The 26,643-nt window shown below is 40.8% G+C and overlaps 1 protein-coding gene across 2 annotated transcripts in view; it reads left to right on the forward strand.

Annotated features, from left to right (window-relative positions):
• ERCC6L2 (ERCC excision repair 6 like 2) overlaps window positions 1-26,643 on the forward strand; it is a 112,698-nt gene that overhangs the window by 78,068 nt on the left and 7,987 nt on the right. The window contains exons 19-20 of one of the 2 annotated variants that reach the window (XM_032985608.2): window positions 25,687-25,733; window positions 26,498-26,516. The exons of the other annotated variant lie outside the window; for it this stretch is intronic. Coding sequence (XP_032841499.1) covers window positions 25,687-25,733; window positions 26,498-26,501 — 51 coding nt within the window. The 3' untranslated portion in view covers window positions 26,502-26,516. Of the gene's footprint in view, window positions 1-25,686; window positions 25,734-26,497; window positions 26,517-26,643 lie in introns of those variants that run through there. 2 annotated transcript variants of the gene reach the window in all.

Consider the following 26,643-nt stretch of genomic DNA (forward strand, 5'->3'; position numbering starts at 1 on the left):
AGCAGAATGTCACTGTGCCTGTGTTGACAGAAGAATTTAGCAACTACTAAGGGTTGCTGGGTAGGAAATTATTTTCTCCAATTGAAAATAACCAAATTCTAAATCTTGCTCTAGGAGTGCATGTAAAGGTCTTATGAGAATGACAGAAATGTGGCCGTTTGTGGCACCAACTGTTATGATATTCTTTTCAAGCTATCACTCGAGTTGCAAGTGTTGATTGCTTGCCAGTGAAAGCAGGAGTTTAGCAATAATGACAAGGACCTGGAGACAGTCATTTTATGGCACAGTCTGATAAGATATGGCAAGTTCTAATATGACCCCACAGTGGATAAACCATAGTGTATTAGGGCAAAAGGGTTGGCTTATACACAGAAACAACTGTTTGTAGCCTTCTTTAGTTGAAAACAAGTTAGAGTAACTAATTTGTTTTTTTCAGATGATTGTTCCTGTGAATGGCAGGTCTTTTATGCTCAGAGCAACATCAGGGTGTTTAGAAGATGCTGATCAAAAGTCTTTGAAAGAGGTAATATTCATATACAACTAAGGGAGAAATTTTATTTTATTAATAGTAATGCCTCTGTAACTTTTCAATATCTTTTTTATAGATTCATAGAGTTTAAAGCCAGAAGGGACCATTAGCTTCTTCACAGCCATTGAATTTAATTTGCTTTATGTTAGGACATTAAGCATACTTACAGTACAGGAACTTTACACAGCTTTCATTGCACTTTATACTTTCAAGATTGGCCAGAGCAACATATACATAAATAGCCTTCAGATGTTCATTATAATTAGCAAATCTTAGTAACCAAAAGCCAACCAATTTTTCCACAATATTTTGCTGCATCAAGAACATAAGATATGAGGGAAGACATTCTATCATCCATTCTTATTCATCTGCACACAATGTCAAAACCAAGAAAACTGATCTTCAGTAAACCAGTTTGGGTTGGCTTTTGGGGTTTCTTTTTTGTTGTTGTTGGTGGTGGTTTGTTTGTTTGTTTTCCTCTGGAAACAGGAATACAAAGATCCATGCTAGATTTCTATTTTCCAGACTCCATGTCACTCCCTTGCTTAGGTTTGAATGGGAACTGCAATATGGAGTTCTCCAATCATGACTGGACTCTTTTTCCTCGGTGAGATTTTAGAAATTCTCCAAAGAAAGGAAGAAACTCATTTGAATAGGAGAAAACTGCTACTTTCAGTTTACATGGGTGACTCTGGCAACAATCTGAGTGGGCCTATTCAGCACACTGAATTTGGTAGCAGGAGAGACAGAACTCTTTAATGAAAGACTTTGTTACCTTTTTTTATTTTTTTAAGCTGTCACTGTTGAAGAAACAGGAAGGTATTTACTGAATCAAGGAGATTTCAGATGGCAAAATGCTGCCACTGACAACTAAATTCTTTCTCTCTAGTACATTTAACATACAGCATATCAGCACGAATTTAGCAGAATTGCTTGCTGTGTGCAGTAGTCTCACTTGTAAAACTGCAGAGCATTTACAGGATCCGTGGAAGTCAATGGAAGTGGTGTCTGGAAAACGTAAAATGCCTGCTAATGCCAAAAAGTCTGAAAAAAAATAATCCTAGGAGCCTCAGTTAAGTCACCCAAAAGAGGTGGGCCCCTTGGACATTAATCTATTTGTGCTTAAATTTCCATCTTTTATAGTAGTCCCTCATTTCATAGGCTTCTCATAAATGCAGTCTGTGAAGCATTCAAGTATTATAATAAGAAGGAACACAGAGAGACCTGCAAGTACTTAGCACTTCTGTCTTCAAAGTTCTGTCTGAATTAATGCAGAAGACACACACAGAATGTTGAGGATGGTACATGCTGATGACTGGGAGCCCAGTCTGTAAGCCCTCACCATACCCTGAGGCACACACACAAGTGAACCCAAGGAAGATTTTATGGGTGAGGGAAGTTCTGGTATTCTTCATTTTAAAGCATTGTATCTGTAACTTCATTGTGTATTTTTAGTTCTACATGTGTGCACCACACATGCAAAATATTGCTGTCTCTAATAGCTTTGCTATTTAGCATCTTTATAGTCCTAACCCTAATTGGAGGTTCCTAAAGTATTCCTTATATTCCTGAGCTTCTCTCTCACTAGAAAACTGCTTGTAGGTTTTCTACATCATGTCATCTTTTATGTCTAAATCAGAGAAATAATTATTTCTTTGTCCACAAACATATCCACCCTCCCTCCCTCCAGTATCATGAGGAAAATAAAGAGGTTTGCATTCTGTAGGATTGTCCTGTCCTTACCTGCGTTGGTTCTCAGTTCTGTAAGTGGTCATTTATTGATCCAGTTGACAATTATTTAGCATCTGCTTTGTTCCCACCTCACTACTCCCTGCCCTATCCTTCTTTCTGAGGATGTCCTGTCTGATATTTCAATGAAAGGATTTCTCTGATAATATTTGCATTCACAAAAATTGCTTTGTACTATGCACAAGGTAGTTCATTCTTTTCCTAACAGTGTATGAGTTACTTTCTCATCTTTTCTTGTAAGTAGTACTTAAATTTGCAGTATGTCTTACTTTAGGTCTATGAAATACCACAGGGCTTTCTTTTCTACCAGTAAAGGAAACATCATAAAGTTTTAATGGCTATCATGCAATATATTCCTTACTTCAAAGACACTTCTGTGCTCTTACTGGAATTTCCCTTCTTGAAGATATATCCATCAAAAATGTCATTATGTATAATCATCACTGTAGAAGCAAAAGGTTGTCTAGATACAGTATAAGTTAACAATAACTGTAGGGACATGGCTGAAAGATCACACTTATGGATGTAAGCCTCTGGGTGTAAGATCCCCTTCCAGTGCCTATCCATATAACAAAGGAATTTTGCAGTATGCTGCTCTCACTGCCCAAGTGTGTAGGACATTTATCATTCATCACACAGAAAATGGATTGATTTGTAATGAAGCCAACAAATCTCTGTCTTGTGCATGTGCCTTATTTGATGTGCTATACTTCCTTTTGTTCCTGTTCTCTAGTTCGTAGAGACCAAATATGGTGTCCTTGGGTGAAACAGGAGACCAGGAGACTGCTGGGTTCTTCAGGATTTGCAACTTCCAGATGTTTTTATGCAGCTGTTCGAAATTGAGATGTTGGGTGTATGGCTTTCATTTTGGTTTTCTACAGCATGCTCTTTTGCTCCTTTGTCCCCCCTTCCTTTGTGTGGTATTTGAGATGGTTTAAGGTAAGGGCATATATTGTCTATGCATTTTTATTGTGGCTCTGGATCCAATCAGTGCTGCTAGTGGTTGAGTGAACTTCTCTGTCTAGTAGCTTATTACAAGCTTCTTTACGCTGTCTGAGTAGTTGTGTCTTTCTTTGGCAAAAATGTTTGACACTGCTGGATTGAATGAGACAGAAATTTTCAAATTAATTTCTGAACTCTGCTAATGAAAAGGAGTAATGTGAAAAAATAAATCACTACTTTGAAAAGCCCCTATGTTTTGTCTCATAAAAGAGCCTTCAGATGTTCTTTAGTATGAACTATATTTATTTTTAGTACTCTTCCTAATATCTAATAATGAAACCTTCTATTTATGTGCTTCATCTTCAAAGTGCCTTGAAAACATTTGTTATCTGAACATCTGCAGGATTGGATGTCCTTGTACCATTCAAAGTGTCTCCCACCACTACATGAGATAGTCTTAAATGATTCCAGCATGACTTTACCGCATGCCAGACTTCTGGGAGGATGATTTTGCTTCAACTTTAACCTCATCTCCTATTTGCTCAAAGGTTTGCAGCATAGTTTAGACATTCTTGTCTGTAGATTCAAACATGCTATAGCAAAATAATTCATTTCTCTATGACACAGAAATAGAATTTTATTCTTTTGCAACTGGAGTTTTTTAATACATGCTACTTGGTAGCCTTAATCTCAGAATCATGTGGAAGTTTAGTGCAACAGAAATATAAATTAAAATCTTCCATTCCAGTTGGGCTTATTTACCAAGTTCTTTCACTATGACAAATTTGCATTTTTACTATTGGTTTAATTTTTCCACCACAAAGGAGTTACAAGAATTTAATGTCTTTCCTATTGTATGAACTGGTCACATTCATGGTGTTCTACAGGAGTCAGACTTTGCCTGTATGGGTGTTGAAAGAGAATTTCAAACAAGGTAAATGAAAACAACTGATTGACTCAGTTGTAAAATATTCCCTCCCCAGACGAAAGCTGCAGTGCCTAAAGATGCAATGGAAGTCTTTAGTACCTAACAGGGTTACTCCCTGCCACCTTTTGTGATTGCCCCCTGCCAGAGATTATCACCTCCCAGCTCTGGAGACAGAACGGTAACCGTGCTCCCTGATTCCCTGCCAGCAGAGCTGGCAACATTAACCTAGCCACCACTTACGGTGATTTACTGTGGTTTGCAGCTAAGGGGAGTATTACCAGGCAGCAAAGCAGCTCAAGAAGTCCCTAGCATCCTCCACAGCATCTACCATAGATCCCTGTACATCAGTGGAGCTCAGGAGTAACTTTCTGTATCAGTGAGCTCACACTGCTGGAAGAAAGGATTAACTGAACTGGTAATGAAGCAAACAGTTTTGCTGTGGGATTTAGCATTCATTGGGATCTCACTTTAATCTTACATGGGGTATGAGCCTAGTTTGTTCAGTGAAACAAGAAAACAAAAACAAAAAACAAACAAACAAACAAACAACAACAACCAAGCAAATCCCCACCAAACCCCTCATTTGCACAGACTTTTAAAGGAAGAACATAATAATTCATCAAACTCAAACTTGAAGCTGAACTTCCGTCTTATGCTTCTGACCAGTTGTTCAGGGCCTACTTGCCCAACTTGGACCTACTTAAATTTATCTTTTTTTACTTGGATCCTTTGGTAGTTGAGATTTGGAAATGGCAGATGAATGTGTTTTATGGGAAAGTTTAAAGGAAGGAGTTAATGCACAGCATGTTATCAGTCATGTCTTGTAAATATGATTACAGCATTTACACTGCATCACATCAGAAGGCAAAAGTTATGTGACATCTCCACCATCGTAAACTTTAAGGAAGCTTTTTTAAAGTGTAGTGATCCAGCTCTGAAATTGGATGCCTGCTGTCAGCATTGAAAGCAGCAGCGCTCTGATCTGAAGGAGCTGGTAGCAGAGGGTGCAAATGCCAAGCTGTAAGTGGAGTGGCTACTCAGGAAAGAACCAGAGATTCGCTGTCACCTGCTCCAGTGGCAGTGAGGAAGTTTGGCATCTCTCTAGCTGTGCCCGTGATGAAACAGTTATGGGTGTCTTGCTACAGCATGTGGAGAGTCATCTGTGTTTAACCACTGCCTCCCATTATCCCAGTGGGATTAATTTTGGTTAATCTCATTGAGTACTTCATTTATAGAATTTGGGCTTTTTAAACTAGAATTTTACAATGGTTGTGAATTTTTGATATTTCTATCGTGACAGAGCAAAAGTAAGGCTTTCAAATTATGGCTGGGGCCGTGGATCTGAACAGAAAGACTGGGTCTGCACTTTTAATTTGTTATTGAGAGGAATCTAAGTGCAACCTATTTATGACTAACATATTTACCTGCTGTCACCATCAACCATTGTGTACGTCTGGACAGTAGCTTTTACGCAAGAAGAGAGCATGGCTTTGAGGAACACAGTGACTGAGCATGATTTATTCTTCAGTAGCTAGCTACTCATCAGCCCTCTGTCAAGGATTCTGGGTAATGTAGTCCACAGGGCCTCTCCTCGGGGTAAACAGTACCAGATGGTTAATGTCAGTGTTGTGAGAGATTATGCTGCAAAGAGCCCTAGGCACAGGAACCTAACACAATGCAATTGCTCTCCAAAGAGTGGGCTGTGTGCCTGTGCTGTCTGCAGAGGCTGTTTCTCAAAGAGAGAGCCTGTGAGACTGTACACAGCAGGACTTGCGGGCATGGGGAGGTGGAACGGGGACATGCACTGTAAAAGAAGTTTAGCCTCTGGGTGCTGCGATCTGGGATGCAGGAACAATGGGAACAAAAATGTTTGGGAATTGGGATTTCTGTTCTAAAGGAAATTCCAATGGTTTGAAACAAAGCTTATTCCAAAACAGAACAAAATGCTAACATATTCCATCAAGCAAAAGTCTGACAGGGTTTGATTACTGTGGTAGTATTGAAAAAAATTTTGTTTCAATATTAGTATTTTAGTTCTATGGAACTTTGAAAATTAAATTAAATTATCCTATGTGATTGATAATGCCCATAATGTGCAATGATTTAACATTGTCAGTATATAGATCGCAGGGTTATATCAACTTGATATTTGCTACAGTCTGAGCAACTAAAGCTTATTTAAAATAGAGAAATGTAAGTCACGTATTCCAATCAATTCCTGACAAACTTGTGGAAAGCAACCCATTCCCACAAAGCTTTCTCATACTGACAAACTGGATGTTCTAACTTGTCTAAGTGGGGACATCAGCACCTATCATGTTACAGTTGTGGCCTAATGGAAGCAGTTCCTTTGCTACCATCTGTAGGAGGTCAAGAGCTGTCCTGATAACCCCATCCAGGACTGTTGTGCTAAGCCCAGATATTCAAGTTTATAGACCAGGATTTAGCATATTAGCATTCATATGAAATTCCTTCTTCTCTTCAGTTTGGGAAACCAAAATGCTGAGTTCTAGGCAGTTTCCATGGCATTTCTGCCTGATCAGACATCTGGTTCATCACTCCATCTCAGCAGAGAGCAGTGGTCTTTTGTGATCTGCTTGTTCCTAGGCACAACCAGTATTAGACGTGTAGGTAGCACCAACACCGTCACAGGCAAAGCTAATTTATCGTCACTTTTCACTTTTGAAATATCTCCAGAATAGTAATTTAGTTGTCCCTAATATATTCTAAAATGCTATGTAAAATGCATGATGAGAATTTCCTGTAAAGGACAGTTCTTCCTTGATTTGCTCAGGGGCACCTTGGTGCATCTCTCTGGAAACCAGCAGCTGGATCCAGCAATTAGGAAGATGAAAACCATAGTTTTGTGCAAAGACATATTTATGGGACAGTGATGCTTTGGGCCCATGACTTCTAGAAAATTGGCTAGTTTACATTCGCAGCAGGCAGTAATGAGAGATCAATGCATCCATCCCAATCTTTGGTTAGAACTCAATAGAAAAGATAGAGACCTGGATAAACCATTAAAACAGCTTTAAGCATAGTCTCTGTATCTAAACAAGATAACTGAGGGCAACAGTGATTTCATCAACCAGGTGTAAATACATTTTGTCCCTTCAGGAAAGAGAAGGTAGCCTGGATCTACAACTGGAGCTCATGTTTGTGCTGGTAATCATGTACTTAATTTTCAAAAGAGGCATATGCTATAAATGGCTGTGGTCTCCCACTAGAAGTCACAAGGTATCACTGAAATCTGCACATCTAAAAATTGCCCAACATGTCTTTCTTGGTAGAAGTAAACCATTTGCATTCATATGTATCCACTAATATGAACAAAACCCTTCACATGCAGATTTCAGACTAGGACATTTAATCAAGTCAGCAGTAACAGTGGCTTTGTCTTGCCATCAAGAGGGGTAAGTGTCCCCTGTACCGCCAGCACATCCAACCCACGCTCCACACTGACAGCAGTGCACGGCTGTCCTTCTGGGAAGAAGAACAAGTAGTGCCGCGGGCGCTTTGACCTCGTTGATCGCCTGTGAAATGCAGTCAGACCAGCGAGATGAGCAATTTCTCTGCTGCCAAAAGGTATCAATTGCCAGAGCCCCTTATGCAATGTCTTATCGCATGTTCTGCTCCACGTCCGTCCGGCACCTCTCTGAGACACATCAGACCACCAAGGCTCAGGCTGGTCTGTACGCCTCTGGAAACTGATATCCCTTTCATCACTCAACTACTCTACTTACTGCTGAAGACCAACAAAATGAGGCTGGTTTTATCTAAAGCTGAGGTGGGTATAATGACTCAAAAGACCTTTTCAAAAGTTTCGGCAACTTCATCTGCCAACAGATAAACCAGGTATGTTGTAGCTCAAGCATTCACCTAGATTTGTCACTGCTTCATGGTAGTCAGGAAACAATGACTGAGGTAAAGTATCATTTCAGTTCTATATATTAAAGCACTTTTTGTTTCACCCCTCTTTTGCTTTTGTTTGACACCATGGGAGAAATTCAGTTGCTTAAATATAGATGTCTAGAGTCATTTCAGGTGCTGTGGGGTATCATACCTTACCACCAGCTGTGGTCCCAGATGGCTACAGAGCTCCCACAGGTCATTTACAAGGGTTTCAGGTGTCTGCAGGTGTCTCAAATCGCAGTAGGCTTCTGCATCAAAGGAACAGCAGTTGGCTTTATTGCTGCAGTTGGACTATGTCTCCCACGAAGTACCTTGGCTATAGCAGCACTGCTGTGGTGCAGAGGAATAGCTTTGGCTTTTTACCAGTCCCAAGAAATTAATGTATTATTGTAAAGGGGTGAAAAGGATAATTCTCCGTGCTTTTAGTGACTGCTTCAAAGCACTGCGCACAGAGTTTGTTCAGCCTTGAGCTCCAAGCTTTCTGAGGTCCAGATCACTTAATCCCACCACAGACCTCACCCTCCACCTCACTAAAACCCCATTCTTGCCTCCTTGGTTGAAAAGGGACCTATGGAAGTGGCAGCCCGGGGCAGATCCATTGGGGTCTACCAGCACCCCTTTCCTAGGCCCTACCCCACAGCACAGACGTGCTGTCCAGCGATACCATCCCTGCTTCTGCTAAGCCAGAACTTGCAATGAGTTAGCTTTGGGTGGCTGCCACTAGCGAGGCCCCGGTGTGTCCAGCTTTGCGCAGATGCTGCTGGCTCTGTGCAGTCAGCTCTGCACCACGGCCGTGACTCCGCTCTGCGCTTGGCACAGGCTCTCCCTGTTGAGAACACAGAGCAAAACAAAGCCCTCTGCCACCTCTGGCCGAGCATTTTAACTTTGTTTCTAAGCCAAAAGCTGTCACTTGTAAATTCAGCATCCTTCTGTAAGTGTACTTAGAATAATAATCTATTAACAATCAAAACATAAACAAGCTCCAACCAAACCTTCAAAACTCAGCAAGTGAACTTATCAGTAAGCGTGTAAATGAAGACCTCCAGAGCTGTATTTTGTCCTTCTTTGGGGAACAGAGATGCATTTAAAACTAAAACTCTCCTGCACCTAAAAGGAGAGTTTTACCTAGTCTTCTCTCTCTCTCCTTTAAACCCATCACTTCAGACAATGTTTACTCTTTTCTCATAATTCCTGTCTTGAACTATTGTCCTCTGCCATGCCTTCTGTTTGTCATGCCTGATTTAGATTTAAATTCTTTGGGACAAGGGAAATATCTGTATTTGTAAAATGTCCAGTAAATTTATGGTGCTGTGTAATTTATGACTGTAAGTGCAGGACATATTTCAGTTTGACATTCCAACTTATATTTTCAAAGCCATAAATAAAGTATTTATGAGCAAGATCTTGAACATTTTATTTTTAACATGTTACACTTGAATGTTTATTTCAAGGATGGATAAATATTGAAATAATTTGGGCAGAACATATTCCTCACTTTCTCCTTCTTCAGGCAATATTGAGGGGCCAATGCCCTCTTTGCTGCCAGAAAAGGAATATTTTACTCTGCTTATGAGGATTCAACATACTGTGCGTCACCAGGGAAGAGTGAGCAATGATGGCTCCAGCTAAAACTGGGTTTGGAAAGGACAAACAATGACTCCCTTTCAAATGTCCTTGTGAACTAAACTGATATACAGAAATGTTATTTTGATATAGCACAGAGTGAGTATGAATGTTCATCTCTTAAGAAAATATTTGAGTGCAGCTGTTGCTTTCTTGTCCCATATGGTTATGCTTTTAAGCATGGTTTGAACTTGAAGCTTTTTCCATTTGTAAAAAAAAAATTTCTTTAACAAAATCTTTTTTTTTTTTTCCAAAAATAATATTCACATGTGGGTCCCTGCTTCTGGTATTTTTCTAATTAGTTAATCTCTTGTTCCCAGTTCCTTTGCCCCCTTCCTCTGCTCCATACGCATTTTATGCCCACAGCTCTGAAATCTTCCTAACCAGCTTGAGAGTGTGGAAAGCATAGGCTGCCTTGCTTTTGCTCCAGAGGATCTTAACTTACCTGTTATGACAGTATATAAAGTCTCACAGACCAGGTGTGCTGCCTCGTTATTACAGACTCAAACCAATCCTCCTATGTTAATGGACTCACTGACTCAGTTCCTGCTGTATATGTCTCTGTGAGACTGTCTTAAACTCAGCCCTCAGCATGGGCAGATGCTGTGCTAATGTAATGCTTACATCATTGTGAAAAAAGAAACATCTCTTTAAACACAGGAATGTGTTCATGCAAGGTACTCTGGGCCACCTGGCAGTGTAGCTGAGACTGCACGCTAGGAGCTGGGCTCATATCTGTACTGACACTGAAGCGTAGCTGCAGGCAGGTAATTTTCTTTTAAAGGTAATGTTCTGCATGGGATGTTAAACAGATGCCCTTTCCAGTAGCTGTGCAGATGGAAGCAAAAATTTCACTGAGCCTCCCAAAGAAGGTTGGTAGACTTTAAATCTCACTGGAAAGGCAATAACTTAGAATGCTTGCTGTTTATCAAATGGCCTTCAGGAATGCCTTTTCTGAGCATCACATTATTTTAATGAAAGTCACAAAAATAAAAGCAGTTTGTCTTCCCATATGTAATCTATTACTGACTGAGCAGAAAAGACACATGCTGTTTCTACATCTACTTCTGTGGCAAATTTTTATAAGAGAGATGAGAACAGAGTCCTTTATGTTACTGGGAAATGCTGAAATGGCTATGATATATGACTGATAAATAAAATTATTATCTATATTGGCCAATTTCTGCTGTGCAAGCAGTGCATCCATTGTTACATTAGCTACTAGACTTTTTTTTTCCCTGAGCATCCTGTATAAATAGTCTGTGACAGTTTAATAAACCCAATTTAGTACATCTGTAACCCTCCACTATCCACTGCTCCTAACCTTTGCATTCCATGTGCAATACTGGGAGATGGTGGCACTCAGCGTCTCATAATAACATTTCTCCGTTATGGACTTGCAATTGTGAATTATTATATTCCTTCATCTATTTTTTGTTTTGTTTTTTTTCCTCTTGCAAGTGTTCCCTGCACTGGTTAACACTGTACTCCGAATTGCATGTGTACCCATACACCACCTTTTCACAAGTGCTTAATACCTATAGCTTCTACTGCTTACATGACAGAGCTAGGAGGTCAGCACTCAGTGCCCAGTTTGAAAGCTATCCTCAGAAGATGTGAAGAAAATATGCAGATGCTTAATATTAGCAGAAAAGACAGTAAGCATGGTGTTGTTCAGAGTGCATACTTAGGGAACACTTGGTATTGCTGAGGACTAGACAACAGAAATTTAGAGAAGAAATTATGGATTTTGCCAGTTCCAAAAATTAAATGATAATGGATCAAGCCTCAAAAATGTAATTACCTTAAGTCAACAGTTAAAAAATAGATAATAATGAAAGTCTCATTCTCTTTATTTTTCTTTCTTTGTTTGAGGCTTGTGGCTGCACCACAGTTCTCAAACTTTAGTTAGGGAATCCAGTCACCAGTGACACAAAAACTTGATTCAGCAACTTAGCTGCTTCAGACTTTAAGAAAGAGGTTCCAAATATCCTGAGGATCTGGATAAAATCATGCATCAGCAACTCTAAAAATGCAAGAGCAAACTTTAAAATACCTGAAAATGCCCCAGTGACCCAACTGATTTGATAACAATTATGCAGTCTCTGCAAAATCATTAAAAAAAAAAAAAATAAAAACACAACATAAACAACCTATGAAGTCTCTGCTCTTCCCAGTCTTTATGTGTGATTCATTGCCTGCTGAGATCATTGGTAGAACAATAGAATTACTTCCATCAGTTTCAGATCAGGCTTTAAATAAAGTCTCTCAGCAGGAAGATGGGAAGGCTGGAGCCACCACCAGGTAAACTGGAGAAGATGAGGAAATATACAGCTTTTAGAGAAATTTTTCTGTATGTTTTTCTTATTCCTATTCACCATGAGACTGATGCACAGATGGTGCTCAGCTACAGAAGCGAGGTCTTTTTGCAAATTTGGGACCATTTATAACTTGCGCTTTCTCTGCCTTTTATTCGGAGGGAGAGTAAATGTTCAAAGTATTTAGTACTAGCTTGCCTTCACATACTAAATACAAAATAAGGGCGTGTAAAATACATCTCCAGCTGGAAAACTACATCTTGTAGGGCCAAAAATGAATATGACCAAGATTTAAAATGTGACACTGAAGAGTCAGAAACAGTATATGGCTGTAAAAAAACAAAGGGAAAAAAAAAAAAAAAAAAAAAAAAAAAAAAAGACAAATAAATAAAAACCACCCCAAAAAAACAGAAAAACAAAACAAAACAAGAAAATCAACATGAACGTGAACCTCCAGTGTTTGTTTCTGTGTGGTGAAGGCTCAGTGGCAGGGTTTCATCCTAGATATTCCACTCTCACTAGTTAGCGGGGGACTTTCATGCATACTTTAAACTTCCAAGCAATTCCTTTAGCTTTCTTGGGACTAAGCAGGTGTTAAAGTTTCTTCATATGTGTAAAAACTTCCCTGAGTTTACACCCAGCCATGCTGCTCCCCACCAGTGACACACGGACTAGGACGCTCTGATGTGTCTGAACACTGTTCAATGTGCAGATGACAAAATTCTGCCTCTCGTCACCATGCAGTTTTTTTGTTTGGCCAGCTAACAGTGACCAAAGTGCCCAGGTTGTTGCAGATGGGGCTACCCAGGCCTACTGCAGTCTTGTCTCAATGGGCTGTTTTCTTCCCACTAGCTGCTGTGGGGAGGTGGCTCACTAAACCAAAGCTCAGCTCCTGGTCTTAAGAATCCTAAATTTCTGAAATACAAACCACAGGAAGCCTGCGATAAAATCCTGTAGACATTATCAATATTTCCCTAATAGTTAGGACTATTTAATCATGGTCTGCTGACCACCAGCATGTTCTTTAGCTTTCCAGATATGGTGGTCCAAGAGAGTTTATTTTTCAGTATAGCTTCCTGTTAATCCTAATTTTGATCAATGGTGCGAATCAAGATTACATAGACATTTAAACCCATTTAAAAGTAGTTTTTCTTTAAAAAAAAAATCGTGGCTGTCATTGTTCCTCTTCTCTTTTTTTCTGCTTTCTTCTGTTGTCCCTGGTTGTTCAGCTGTGTTTAAGTGTCTGGGAAAACAGCAATTTGTACCCTCAGGAGTGAAGAATGCATTTCTAAAGAACTACTTGATCTTCTCATACATGTTGATGCACAGACTTTTCTTAATTCTGAATTTGTGTGTTTGGGTCTCTATAATCTCTGTAAGAATTACATCTGTGAAACTAACCAAGGTATTTTTCTCTGTTGGTGTTTGATCAGATTCCAACTGAATTTAATTCTGAATGTCTGTGAACCTTTAGTGTTTGCTGTCTGCAAATGTTGAATGTTCAAGTATAAGAAGAACAGCTTCTTACCCCTCATGTGAGGGAGGGAAAGACTTAAATGAGCACTTGAATGCTTATGGAATAAAAAGTCTTCTGTGCACTTGGCTGTGGTATGTGCAACTCTGAACTCATTCTCACCAGCACTAGAGGAATCATATCTTGGTTTTAAATATGGAGGTTTGGGTAAGCCCCTGTGTGAAAGTGCCATCCAAAAGTTGCAATCCCAGGCAACACAGTACCCATGGACGCAGGCAGTCTCTTTCCAGACTGCTCAGACATTTAACCAGGGTGGTGTATATCACCTCAGATGAGGCAAGGAGCTTGTACTGCTTCTTCAGTGCACCAAGAGCGTATGAACTTGCTTCAAAGGTAACAGAAATGAAGGGTATTCCATGCGTTGACATTAAGCATAGAGAGGTGTGTGAACAAAGATCTGCCCTATGTTGCCATCACTTTGCTCTCTGTAAGTGCCAGTACATCAGCACCAGTGTTGGGTGACACCACAGACATTGAGTGGTCTCCACAAAGGCTTTACACAGGGCACTGGCAGAACTAAGAAATATGGGCAAAGACATCAGTGATTTCTCCAGCCCCAGTTCCCTGTGGCTCTCTGTGATTCCTTACAGGCCTTCCAGGTATAACAGCCACCATAAAAAATTAGGCCTCATAAGCGACAGGAAAGATCACAGGCTTGGATTCTTTATTGAGCTTGCCCAACGACAGTCATCATCTGGCTAACCATCACCATGCAATAAGTAACCCAGATCAAAAAGCGAGCTGTATTTACTGTCTTCTCACATAAAGGCAGACTAAGAAAGAGCTATTTATGTACCACTAAAGCTAAAGCAGTACAAAGATAATTTAATCTAACATCAGAAAAAGCTTGTCAGGAAAAAATTCCACTCTCAGGAAAGGCTATTATCGTTATTCCTAGTTCAAAGTCCAGGAACACTAATGTATTTCAGCAGCTAATAAAATTACTCTTTGGGATTTTTTAAATTTGCAATCCACTGTGCTTATACATTCCAGGGATAAAAAGAAAAAATACATCAATGCTTTGAAGAGATGCTGTCTATAATGGAGTCATTCCATCTGAAAACAAATCAACTGTAATATTATAAATACCTAGCTGTGGTACAGTAGACGCTGAGGTAGTTCACAAAGAAGTCATTGTACAGGTGGGGAAATTGCAGCATGGTCTGGGGAAGTGTCTTGTGAAAGCTACCTGGAGCAGAGCTGTTTTCAGAATTGAACAGTGAGGAAGTGTGCCCAGCCATACACTCGCTTACCAGGTCAGTTTAGGTAAGCAAATCTCCTTTCCTGCACAAGTAGAGGAGGGAAAAACATGGAGCAACACCGGAGCATCTAACCAGGCTTTCTAAGACTGATGGTGCTAGGCTAAAGAAAAATACAAGACTACAATCCAAGTATCCTGAGCCTGTCACATCCATTGGCAAATAATACCTGCCCCTATTCTCAGTCAGTAAATGCACTGACAATGTAGTGGAAAAGAGCACACATTTTTTACTTTGCAAGGAAATTGTGATTGAATTTTTGAGGTATATTATAACCTTTTAGCATGAAACTCATGCTAAAATGGTAAGAATAATTTTGGCAGGCTAGGGAGGGAAGCGGGAGTCATACTGAAATGGAGGAAGGCAGGATACCAAAGTACCCTTCCTGCACTAAAGACCTGAAAACATCAGCGGGTCTGGGGCATGCCTGCCTACTCCCTCCTGAGCTACCCAAAGTAGGCAGGTGACAATTTGTGTGATGCTGCTTGGATCAGAGGAAGGCAGGTAGACCTCTGTGCTCCTTTATATCTTGTTTCTTTTTGTGCGTCTTGTAGGAGGTTTCCAGCTGGTGTAGCTCAGGGGCGCCTGTAGCTCCTGTTCTACTGGAGCAGAAGTGTGGGAGTGATGGGGAGTCTCCAATTTCTTTTTAACTGCTGTCTTCTCAGTAACAATAGCCTCCTTTCCATACTTAACCCCTGTTTGCCCCTGCAACATACTGTTCTTTTGCTCCTACATTTGTCCATGTTGGGGCAATATGGTATTGTCAGAAATAAGGACTCACCTCTCAGAAACTCTGTTTCACCCTCACACTTAGCTATTGCTCCTGCAGCTGTTACTGCCTCCCCCTTCTGCTGTACCAAATAACAAATAATATGCACCAGGGAATGGAAAGGGACTTTTTACAGCTGCATATTTTGGTCACGCTGTAATGAGATGAACAGGAGAAATGTCTGACTACTGACCACCCCAGGTGCTATGCAGAACGGTGGCTGCTGTTGTTTCTTTTTGGTGTTGCTACAGCTGTTGTTCCCCAACAGGGATACGCTGCCAATATTTTAACTCCATCAGTTACACAAGTCCCACTTCCTTTGCAAAAAGTGCATATGTGTATATACACACATACAGTGCCATAGTTCCCCTTTCCTCCCACCCCGCCTCAACTCCAGTGATACGTCCCTCACTTCCTTTCCTGTTCACCCGGCTGAAGCTTGTTTTGTTGATTCCAGCTTAGCAATAGCATTTGTGGAGGGCAGGTTTCTGTCTCCCCCTTGGCAAAGCTGCCATGCTCGTGGCAGATAAGGTGGCCGTACTGCCAGCTTGCTCGCAGGGCCAGGAGCCAGCCTTCCTGCTGGGCCCACTCTCTGGACTCGGGCACCGATTCCTCTGCGAAGGGCAGGGGGGTGAAAACAGCTAAGGAAAAGGCGGACACCAAGCAGTACAGCTTGCCGTTTTATGTCCAGTTAACTTGTGAAATATGGCTGTGTGAAATGAGCGCTAAGGAAACATTAAGATGCAAAAACCAGCACAGAAGGGCAGCGCGAGTGTAACGTAACCGAAGAATGAATCAAGGTGAAAGTATTATTTGTGGCTTGCATGCATGTGGCTTCAAGAGGAAAAGACATCACTGAAGCATCCTTCACACCCCAACTATTTATTCTTGCTTAATTACATTGCGGTTTACAATTTTTTGCAGAAAACCTTTATATGGAATCTCTACGTGGATAACTGCTACAGTGAGAATAACAGCACTTTGGAAATTACTAAAACACTGGTTGCAGTAATGTTTCTTTTCCTTTCTCTTTTTTAAATGCTTTTAAAGCTTAGCTTCCTAATGCGTTTTTGTTTTCATATGAGTAGCAACACATAAATACATCACAGCCAGCCTGGCAAGAGTTGTAATTTACTAAGAAATTGAATGTAAAATAATTTTCAAATTGATAGTAATTCCCCTCCCTTTAGCTCGCCTCTGCACAGTTGTTGGAATTTTGCTTTGACTGTGAATCAGAGTTTGATGAAAAAAGTCTTCACTTCTCATGTTTGCATCCTGCAAATGTTATGTCTTAAATTCCTCTTTTTTCCACATGACTTCATGTGCTAGCAATTTGACTTAATGAGTAGCTACAATAAATGTACAGTATGGAAATATTGTTATAAGTCTGCTAGAACGTTCCCATGCTTAAACAAAGTGTTGCGTTGAAAGAGATGTAGAATATATAATTACACTGAAGCCTTGAACAAAATCCTGCTTCATAGTTCATTCTTACCCTTTTTTGGACAATGTGAGTAGGCCTTGTTTATGCCTCCTTTTTGAACAGTATTGCTGAGCTTCTAAGCATCAGAGCTTTTCTTTCCCTGTCGTCATCCATGGATGAATTCAAGCTATTAAAATGAATAGATTTCCTTGTATATTGTTTATTTTATTTGAAGATTCCTTATTTGCCAGATTCCTTATGTAATGGTGTCATTAAAAAAAATCTCACATATGCCCATTGGTAATTTTATCTGGAAATTTAATTTACTGGACGCAACAAGCAAGTAGAGCCTAGAATTAAGTGCAATGGGATTTCCCCTCTGGTGTATTTACAAATATTAGACAAGTTAAATCTGCCTTCCCCTCCGCTTCGGTGCCAGCCTGCTCTCAGTCTGTTTTCACTTGCCTACAGGAGCACAAGTTATGGATGAAAGTGTAGATTACACAGATGAGGATTGCGAATTTTTTTTTTTTGGGGGGTTCCTTCGCAAGCCAGACTTTTCAAAGGTTAAGGAAACGAGTTAGTGCTAACTTGTAACCTAAACACCTCCAGTCTGTCCTGTCCTCTGCCTCCAGGCTTTGGAGAAGTGCGTGTGCCTGATGCATTTCAGGGGGTACCTGGATGCCATTTGCAGGTCTCTCCCTGACTAACCGGTGAGCTGCTGTGCTCACATTCTGCATTTTCCACTGCCCTGCCAGTGCTAGCAAGAATTTTTGACCTGATCACAGGCCCTGTCTGAAGGCCATATTTTCCCTCCTGCGTTGCAGCCTTCTTTCTTGCTGAGACACATTGTGTGCACTAAAAATCCCTGGCTATAGAGTGTCATGGGAGACAAAATGTGGCTGGGGAATCCTGCCTCATGGGCCATGAGACAACCACATTTCAGGCCTCACACTATCAACAGCATTTCCAAAATGGGAACACTTCCTGTTGACACAGATGTTTCGGTTTGTCAGGCAGACATTTTCATTATTTCTAATGGAAAGTCAACATTTTCTGCTGAAAGCAGATATTTTTTGGTTGAAATTTCATTTTTCCTCCAAGAGAGCTCTGAGTAGAAGTCCCCTGAGCTATCGCCACCCTGCTCCCCGCCCTAGTTAATTTTAGGCACTACTCTTGGCATTTGTACTAAGCCACCATCTTCATCTCTGGGCTAGGGAGCTCGTATAAGCTTTTATCATTGTTAGCATCTCAGTGTGCTTCAGGAAAACATCTTTTTTTCAGCATTAATGTTGTAGGGAGGCCTGGACAGACTACTGAAGTCAAGGCGGGACTTTTTGTAGCAGCGCTCAAAATGAGTTAGCTAAGCCATGCTTGATCTTGACGCCCTAGTTTATACTCCTAAAATTGAGATGACAGTTTTTCTCATGAAATGTCTGTTTCCTGTTCTGCCAGAAGATGAGAAAAGGTTGAAAATCCCATGAGGAAGGTTGGCAAGCCCCAGCCTGGTACGAGTCCAGCCCACCACAAGGAATGGCATGCACCATTGCGCTAGGTCCTGGTTCACAGACACCTTCCCTGAGCAGACGTGGTTACTCCAAGGTCTCCTGCTCTGCTTTACACTACTCAGCATCACAGACTCTCTCTCCTGACCAGCTTCTGAGAAAATTTTGAAGAACTTATTCAAAACTCTATTTTAAATGGTTTGTAGCACCAGCACAATAATAGCACTATCATACTGTTTTACAAGGCCATAATTTGGTTCCCTCCCTGGCATAAACCAGGAGAACTTTAGTCTGGTAGTTTCTCCACTTGGTGACTGGCTTACTGCCTTGTAAAACAGCACGATGGGACTATTACTACTGGAGGAAGGGACAGGCATCAGGAGATCTGATTGGTCGACACCTCTTTTTCATTTGGCATAATATTTTTCTTCTTGGAAGTAGCGTATAAAACAAAATGTTTGCAACTGTAACACCTCATAATTTACTTTTTCCCCGCAATGCAAAATCAATTTTAATACAGTTTGCTTAATTTATAACCAACCTACCGATACTATTATTCATTGTTTGTACAGCACCATAAACAAGGGACGCAGCCACCACGCAAAGCAGGGAGGACGAGGTGGCCATGCCGCCTGACCGTGACCAGGAGGACTTGCACCAGATGGAGCGGTGGCTGGCGGGAGAGCTGCAGCCCCCTGGCTTCTTCCTGCAAGTCCGCCCTGGCTGGAAAGGCACGGGACATTTCATAACACTGCCAGTGTTTTGCTAAGTACCCTCATGGCTCCTTCTGAAAAATTAATTCACTTAAGCCTGCAAGGCTTCTACATGGTAGGGAGGTGCATACTATCCCTGTTTGGCATTGCAGGTAGGGAGGGGCAAAGCTGAGCACCGGCCGGCATTTGGCCACCAGCACCGGTACAGATCCCATGGTCCAGCCCTTTGCCATTTGTTTTTGGGATCAAACCTGCGTTGTCCCCATACCAGCACAGCACATGGGGGTCCCGCTCTGAGTGATGCCCCACGTGCCAGAGGGAGCCCAGAATGCTGCAAAGAGCCTTGAACATTAAATGAGTTGGGCTGTAATGGCCTGGGCACAGAGAGGAGAGCTGTGCTACTGCTGCAGAGCAAGTACTTGCACAACATCTTTCCTTCCTTTAAAAATAGGTGTGTTTTGTGATGAAATGCCTCTTTAAAAAAAAAAACAAAAACAAAAACAAAAACAAAACCAACTTGCTTTCAGAATCTCAGAGCCAGTGCTTGTGTGCATGTAAAATTTCTTGTTATTCTCTTCTGCTTTGGCACTGTTTAACACATTCGGCTTGAAGCAGTGAATTGTCACCCCAAAGCTGAATTATCTGTGGGAAAAAGAAGTCTCTTCTGAAATAATGCCACCTAGGCTTAGTTCCTGACTAACCTGCTCCTGGTTATCTTTGGCTCTTAGGGTCACAGTTCCTCATACTAAATCAGACCCAGTCTCTGTAGAGGACATGAGGAACCATACTGTTACAATTATGACAAGTAAAAATGGTGAGCAAAGAACAAATTTTCCTCAAACTACCACTTGTCAATTTTTAATTTTAATTTTTTTTTTTCCTAATTGGATTTTCTTTGAACCAAATTCTGAGAAAATCTGCCCAGCATGAGGTCAGGGTACAGCTGCTACCTCTCAGATAGGGGCAGTCTTTTCAAGACATTTCCTGGGGACTTGACTGGTGTGGAAATCCCCTGCAGACATGAAGGTTGCTTGTTAAGTTTTACTTCCTTGCAAAGGACTTTCTCAGAATGTGTCAATATTGCATCAACACCAAGTCATAATCCAGCTATATCTGGCTAGCATGGGACCCCAAAGGCTACAGCAAGCTGTTAAAAATACAGAAAGTCCATGGGCTGATATAAGTTTTGCTAGGGCTAGGTCATATAATTCAGCCAACTGGTTCTTTTTTTCATCCTTAACCTGGTCTTGTATAGTTAATAAACACTGCTAAACATCATACATCCAGGTGGACAGCATTTGCTCTTCTAACCGTGCAACTGCACATCTCCTTGTAAGCTTGACAAATTACTTGTTAGCTGCACTTGCCCTCTGAGCCGCCACCAAATGATTGCTTTCATGTTCTCTTGCTCCAGTATAGCACTGAGCCGCCAAAATGTTGCCTGGAAGCCAGGTTCGGTCGCACATGTAAAAACTTGTCATTATAATGGGATTGGTGCCCTCAGTTCTGCGTTTACAGCTCTGGTTTGAGTTGCTCAGGAGAGCTGCTGAGCAGAGCGGTGACCGCCGCTGGGGCCAGGCCTCCCCCCGCGGAGACCTGATGCACCCCAAATCGTGCTCCCCTGGCCCCGTCTCGCAGGGGCAGGGTACAGCCCACTGACACCCCTGTGTCTCACCGGCCCGCTGCCAGTCCTGCTGCAAGGGAGCAGAGCGAGCTGCGTGAACCACCACGTTCCACATCCCACCGTGTCCCTGCGAACCCAATTAGCGAGCTTCTTGCGGTGAACGCTAATGGCTGGACCGCGAACGGCAGCAGCTGAGAAGTGGATTAGGTCATCCGGACCGACCTCTGCTGCAGGGGTGGCAACCTGCAGCTAGGAGCTGTAACCGGGGATAATTCCCACATAAACTGGAGCGGGATCCCTTCCTGTGCGGCTTCCCGCCATCCCTGCGGCCCTGGCGGGCTCTGGCTGCCGCAGTGCCCATCCCACCAGCCACGGGGCGGTCGGGGGGGGGCACGTGGGAGGGTTCTGGGATATGTTGTCAATGTCAGTGTTTTTACAAGAAAATGGAACTTTTTTATTTAAATTGTGGAATCCAGTTCTCTGAGGGGAAGCATGGAAAAAATGACATAAGCTCGCAGATCAAAATCTAACGAGTTTATTCAAATCCCAGATCACTTTTTTTCCCTTTTTTTTTTTTTTTTTTTTTTTTTTTTTCTTTTCCTAATTGAAGAAAACATTCTGTACTGAAAGGAGAGTCTAGTTCCTGCTTGGTAACATTCCCAACGCGCTGCCCGCATCTTGGCTGTGTCTCAGAGAGACTCTTCAGAGTGCTGCTGACAGGATTTAAAGCTCGCCAGTGGTTCTGGGCTGAGTTTAAAGCCCAAAGCCAGCAGCCATGGGGGCTCTCTGTGTTTGCATGCATAGTTAATCAGACATTGATTAACATCTTCAGCACAACAAATCCCTGCGGATCACAATTTAATGGATCCCCCCTCAGTCTTACAAAGAAAACATGGCATAGTGCAGTCTATATGAGCTTGCAGAAAACCGGCTTCTGACTGCAAAGTGGGAATGTTTCTGGCCATGTCATCAGCACTTTAGACGAGTTTCTTGCTTTTGTAAACACATTTGAGGGTGGGATATTTTCTTTATCAACCACCCCCCACTCCACCATCCCCCGAAAAATCCCACATTATTCACTGACAAACTTTTTTTTTTTTTTTTTTTTTTTTTTCTTTAAAGCTTTCAATTAAAACCAGAACTGATCATTTTATTGGCCCGGTGTTTCTACTCTGAGAGATTGCACACCTGGAGGTTTTTACAGGAGTTTAGTTTTGGTCTAATTCCTACGGGGTTTTGTCCCCCTCCCTTAACAAGAATCAGAATAGCTTACATTCCTGCACTGTGCCTTTCCTCCCAAAGGACCCTAAAACCATTTACAAACTATAAAAGCTGCTTTTTCTGTAAACAGAAATCACTTTACCCATCAGCGAAGTGCAGCCACCTGGAGGGGAGGGAGAGAGGAGAGCAGCAGCTGCTTAAAAGCACCCCGCATTGTTACATTTTAGGCTGGAAAGTGATAAGTACTGTATCCAGTTGAATGTACGGCTGGAATTTAAGAAGGTAGGATGTAATTTTTCAGACTGTAATTTGACCAAGAGAACATCCCCAGCTCTTGCCCCAAGTGAAAAGAAGCATTTAATTTCAGCAGGCAGGCAGGCTAGCAGCTTATGACTTATCAGAAAGAAAACCAGGACCTCTGGCAGGAAATTATCCTAAAGCTATGTAGAAAGGAAGAAAAGAACCAAGTGGATAATCAGCTCCAAAGCACAACTGTGTAATATTTCATGAAGGACTAAGTACTGAGCAATCTCAGGCTGCTTTGTTTTTCAAGTCTCAGAAAATTACAGCCCAGAGGGATATGTTGCAACAACTCCCTTGACGGCATTCACAAAAATCGTCTTTCTCATCATTGTCAGAATATAACAATAATAATTATTATTATTTATTATTAATAATAATAATGTTAATAATAATAATACAAGTCATAGTTGTAGATACAAGTAAAACTAAATTCATGTGAACATAGCTGAGGCTGGTTTTGTTTTCAAAAAGATTTCTTTTTGATGACTCAGAAGTACTAAATTCTGTTATGACAAGTTGTGTGCTTGGCAGCATGTACGTGAAAGGTACAGAAAAATCAACACAGATTTGAAGTTATCATGTGCATCTTACCCAATTAGGGATGCTGTGGCATGGGAGAAATCTATATGCATTTTAAAACATTGTGGCAAGAGTAAAGATTTTAAATGAGCACCTTACTGAAAGGGAGTTTCACAATAGACATTAACAGCTATGGAGACTGCTGCTGTACGATCATCATAGCAAGAATATTTACTATTTATTTAGCACTCCTTGTCCAGAGGTCTCCCAACCATGCCAAGGGACTGCATGAGAGATGGAAAGGGCTGTCACTCCTACCAAAGTGATAAAAAGCCACATTCTGCTTTTAATTAATAAATCCAAATTTTTTAAAGTTAGAAGAGACTATTAAAGCACCTAAGCTGTCTTCAGGCTATCACAGACCATGCAATTCCCAAGAGTCACTCCCACTGCTGAGCCTGGTGCTTGGACGAGCTCTAGAAAGAGACACTTCCATTGACAACAGGAAGCAAAGAAATGTGCACCTCTTTCCTTAGTAATATTTTTCTGCATTCTTCCAAAACAAAATGGTGTTAAAGCACTGTCATCCAGTGAACAACATAACAAACAGAAGGCAGGAGGGAAGAGCTGAAAAAAGACTGAGTGGCCTGAGGTGGAATATAGGCAAAAGGGAGTAACCTGAGCCCAAAACGGTAAAAATGAACTTGTGCTATTTCCTCTGCATTTGTCCCAGAGGTATATGGACTCTGTGTATGAATCCTGTGTCCTGCCTCAAATCAAATCTTCATCCTCTCCTACACTTTTCTGTACTGTTCATATGAAATGCTGATGTTAATGCACTTTGACCAGGTTGTTCATTGCTGTTGTTAAGTGGTCTTGGAGGAGTATAAAAAAAATAATGCATTTTAAAAAAAGACAAAATAGGTTCATGGGCAAAACAGAAATAAGATAAATTCTTTCTGAATTTCTAAACATACTGTAAATTGCAGAAGTGAAAACAATTTTTAAAATAGTAAGTTCTCTGTGCAGCTCATTTTTTTATTTTCTTGCCATCTGGCCAATTAATATAATCCAGTTCTACTCATGCCGTGAGGTCAGAGCAGTGCCATCACAACAGAACACCTATACCCAAACACCAGGTAAACAAGTTTTCTGTAGCTTGATTCTTGTTCTTCTTGGTCTAGACTTTGTGGTTCAGTTATCATCTTCTCTATAAACCTATACTTTTTTTCAAAGGGAAATTAGATTTTCCAACTACAATGACTTCCTCAAAAAAAGGCGTGCTAGATGGTAAAGTTAGAGTTAAAGTGGGTTGACCTCAGCAGTTGGCGCATCTAATTTGTTTTCTTTTATTAGCATTAATTGAAGATAACCCTTTTAATTCCATTTGCTTCCCATATGCTGTTTCCATTTTAGAAGGTCATTCATAAGGTATAAGTCATAACCGAGTTCATTGCATGGAAAGGCAGAGCATGTAATTCTTGCAAGGAGATCAACTGATATTTCATCCCTCAGCGATAAGAGCCCACAACAGGATGAAGATAACATCAGAGTCATTGAGGAAAAAAGTAACTGTACCTGAAAAATACATCATGATCAAACCTGTAAACTATGTCTGCATGAAACCTTAGAAGGCCTCAATGTTTTTATCAACTCTATGTTTTTTAAGTACTGAAGTGATATAAAAGCAGGGGGAAATGATTATAGAATTTCAGTTCCTTTACAGCATTTCTTTCAAGGCTATGGTTCAAGTAGAAATACACCAGAAATAACCCTGGCCAAAGCCCTGGAGGTTTTGAAGGCACATTATTTTAAGTGCAAGTTCCTTATCCTTATTCACACATCTGATTTTGAGACTATCCCATCAAGTTCAACAAGCCTAATTTTAAGCACAGTTAACTATTTAAAGATATTTTTTGTCTCTACGTCACCTTTATTCAGCAAAATGTATTTTGAGTATATATACAGAAGGTTGTTATAGTTGGAGAAGCCTGCCTAAAAGTTGTGTTAATTTCTATAACGGGCAAGAAAGAATTAGTACCTTGGACATATGAGTGAAATGTGTACATTAAGGTGTGTTCTAGTATGAGGAGAATCACATTTTTGTAACAGAGGAATAAAAGTTCCATAATGAATCTGCATATTAGCCTGAATTTTTTGTGAACTAGGTAGAAGAGACATTTGGGTAGCTAGTGTCCATATTATCAAAACTACGTTCTGAATATATCTGAAAAATTACTTTTTGTCAACCATATATCCCTGATTAAATTCCAGTATTAGCATAGATAACTCTGGCATAGATAAAGTATGGCAATGGATAGAGTTTGTAAATGTGCATTTAAGTATTATAGCTTGAGGCTAAAAACAGAGCCAAAAAGAACTGCCTTCTGAGGAAGATATCTCTGGCATTTGCCACTTATTTTTTTTCTGCTAAATATGAAACAAGGTTTGTGGGTATGAGAAAAACCTCTGGCTTTGTTAGAAAGCTTGCTCTAAGTGTAATAAAGAGTATTTTACTTATGCTTTGTGTAAGTAGTGTTTATTGTGTAAGCATATAATATCTTCTGTAATAACTCTAATATGTCCATATGATTGTTCAGTAGGATGTACCAAACGAAAGGGATGTTTAACAGGTCTATTTTTATCAGTGCTTCTACCTAACAATCTATGACATATGCATACCATGTGGAAGACATGGGGCCCAAATAGGCAGACTCGGAGTAGGTTCAGGATGATATTTTAGGCAAAATTGGAGCTTGGATTCAGAGGTAGATTCAAGGTCAGCCTCAAATCACCTTTTCTGCTCTTGCAGGACTTCACATTGGCATGGCAGGCAGAAGGCATGAGAGGACCATTCTTGTAAGTTATTAATAGTGGAAATTCTCACTTGCTAACTGTCATCCTTGTGACTGTCCACTGCTTGTCCCCAAAATTTCAGAAGTAAAGTTATCTTTCTTCAGAAAATTCTACTTGCATTTTTTTGCACCATGCAGATGAAGCAGACCTTTCAGACTTCAGATCCAAACCTGTGGGGAAGTTTATGATCTGAGAAATCACCCAACTCTTCCACCTAATCCCCCATGATAGAAACGATGTGTTGTGCAGAGTAGAACCTTGGTTCTGTAGTAACATGATATGATTATATGGAAAGGGAAATATCCTTTCATAAAACTCCTGAATTTTCCTGTTCTGCAGCATGGATATAATCCCCTGTTACTAAAGTATAATTCAGAAAGGCCTCTATTACATTTCATGTGAGCTTTCCATGAAGGTGTGCTCTCTTCCCTTCTTTCCCCTGCAGAAATACAATATGACTCCAAACAGAGTCAGTCCCTCAAACTATTTAAAATTAACTGGATGGTCTGCATGACCTGCAGTGGTCTACAGTGCCTTCATTTAAATCTGACCTGGGATGGCAAGAAGTAGCCAGGCATTTTTGAAAATACAGACTTTTCTCATACTCATTCTAGGGCTTTTAAATGGTTTAAATTGACATCACAAGAGATTAATGGCACTGATAATACTAAGTGGCTCCCTTTTTTGTTCAGGTAGATGTCAGCTCTTAGGATTGTATAAGACCTGAACACTAGCTCTAGAAGTAATTCTTCCATGTTAAATTTCAGGTAGTCACGCTAGTAAGGAAATGCCAATATTCATGCTGTATCCTACACAACAGGTCAGTTCCTACAGCTATCTGTAAGTTCTATCCATCAGCTGAACCATTTTCAAGCACATGAACAACAAGAAGTGATTTTTTTCCTTTGTACTG

The sequence above is a fragment of the Tyto alba genome, unplaced genomic scaffold (assembly GCF_018691265.1).
Source record: "Tyto alba isolate M040663 unplaced genomic scaffold, T.alba_DEE_v4.0 Super-Scaffold_13, whole genome shotgun sequence".
Lineage (NCBI taxonomy): Eukaryota > Metazoa > Chordata > Aves > Strigiformes > Tytonidae > Tyto > Tyto alba.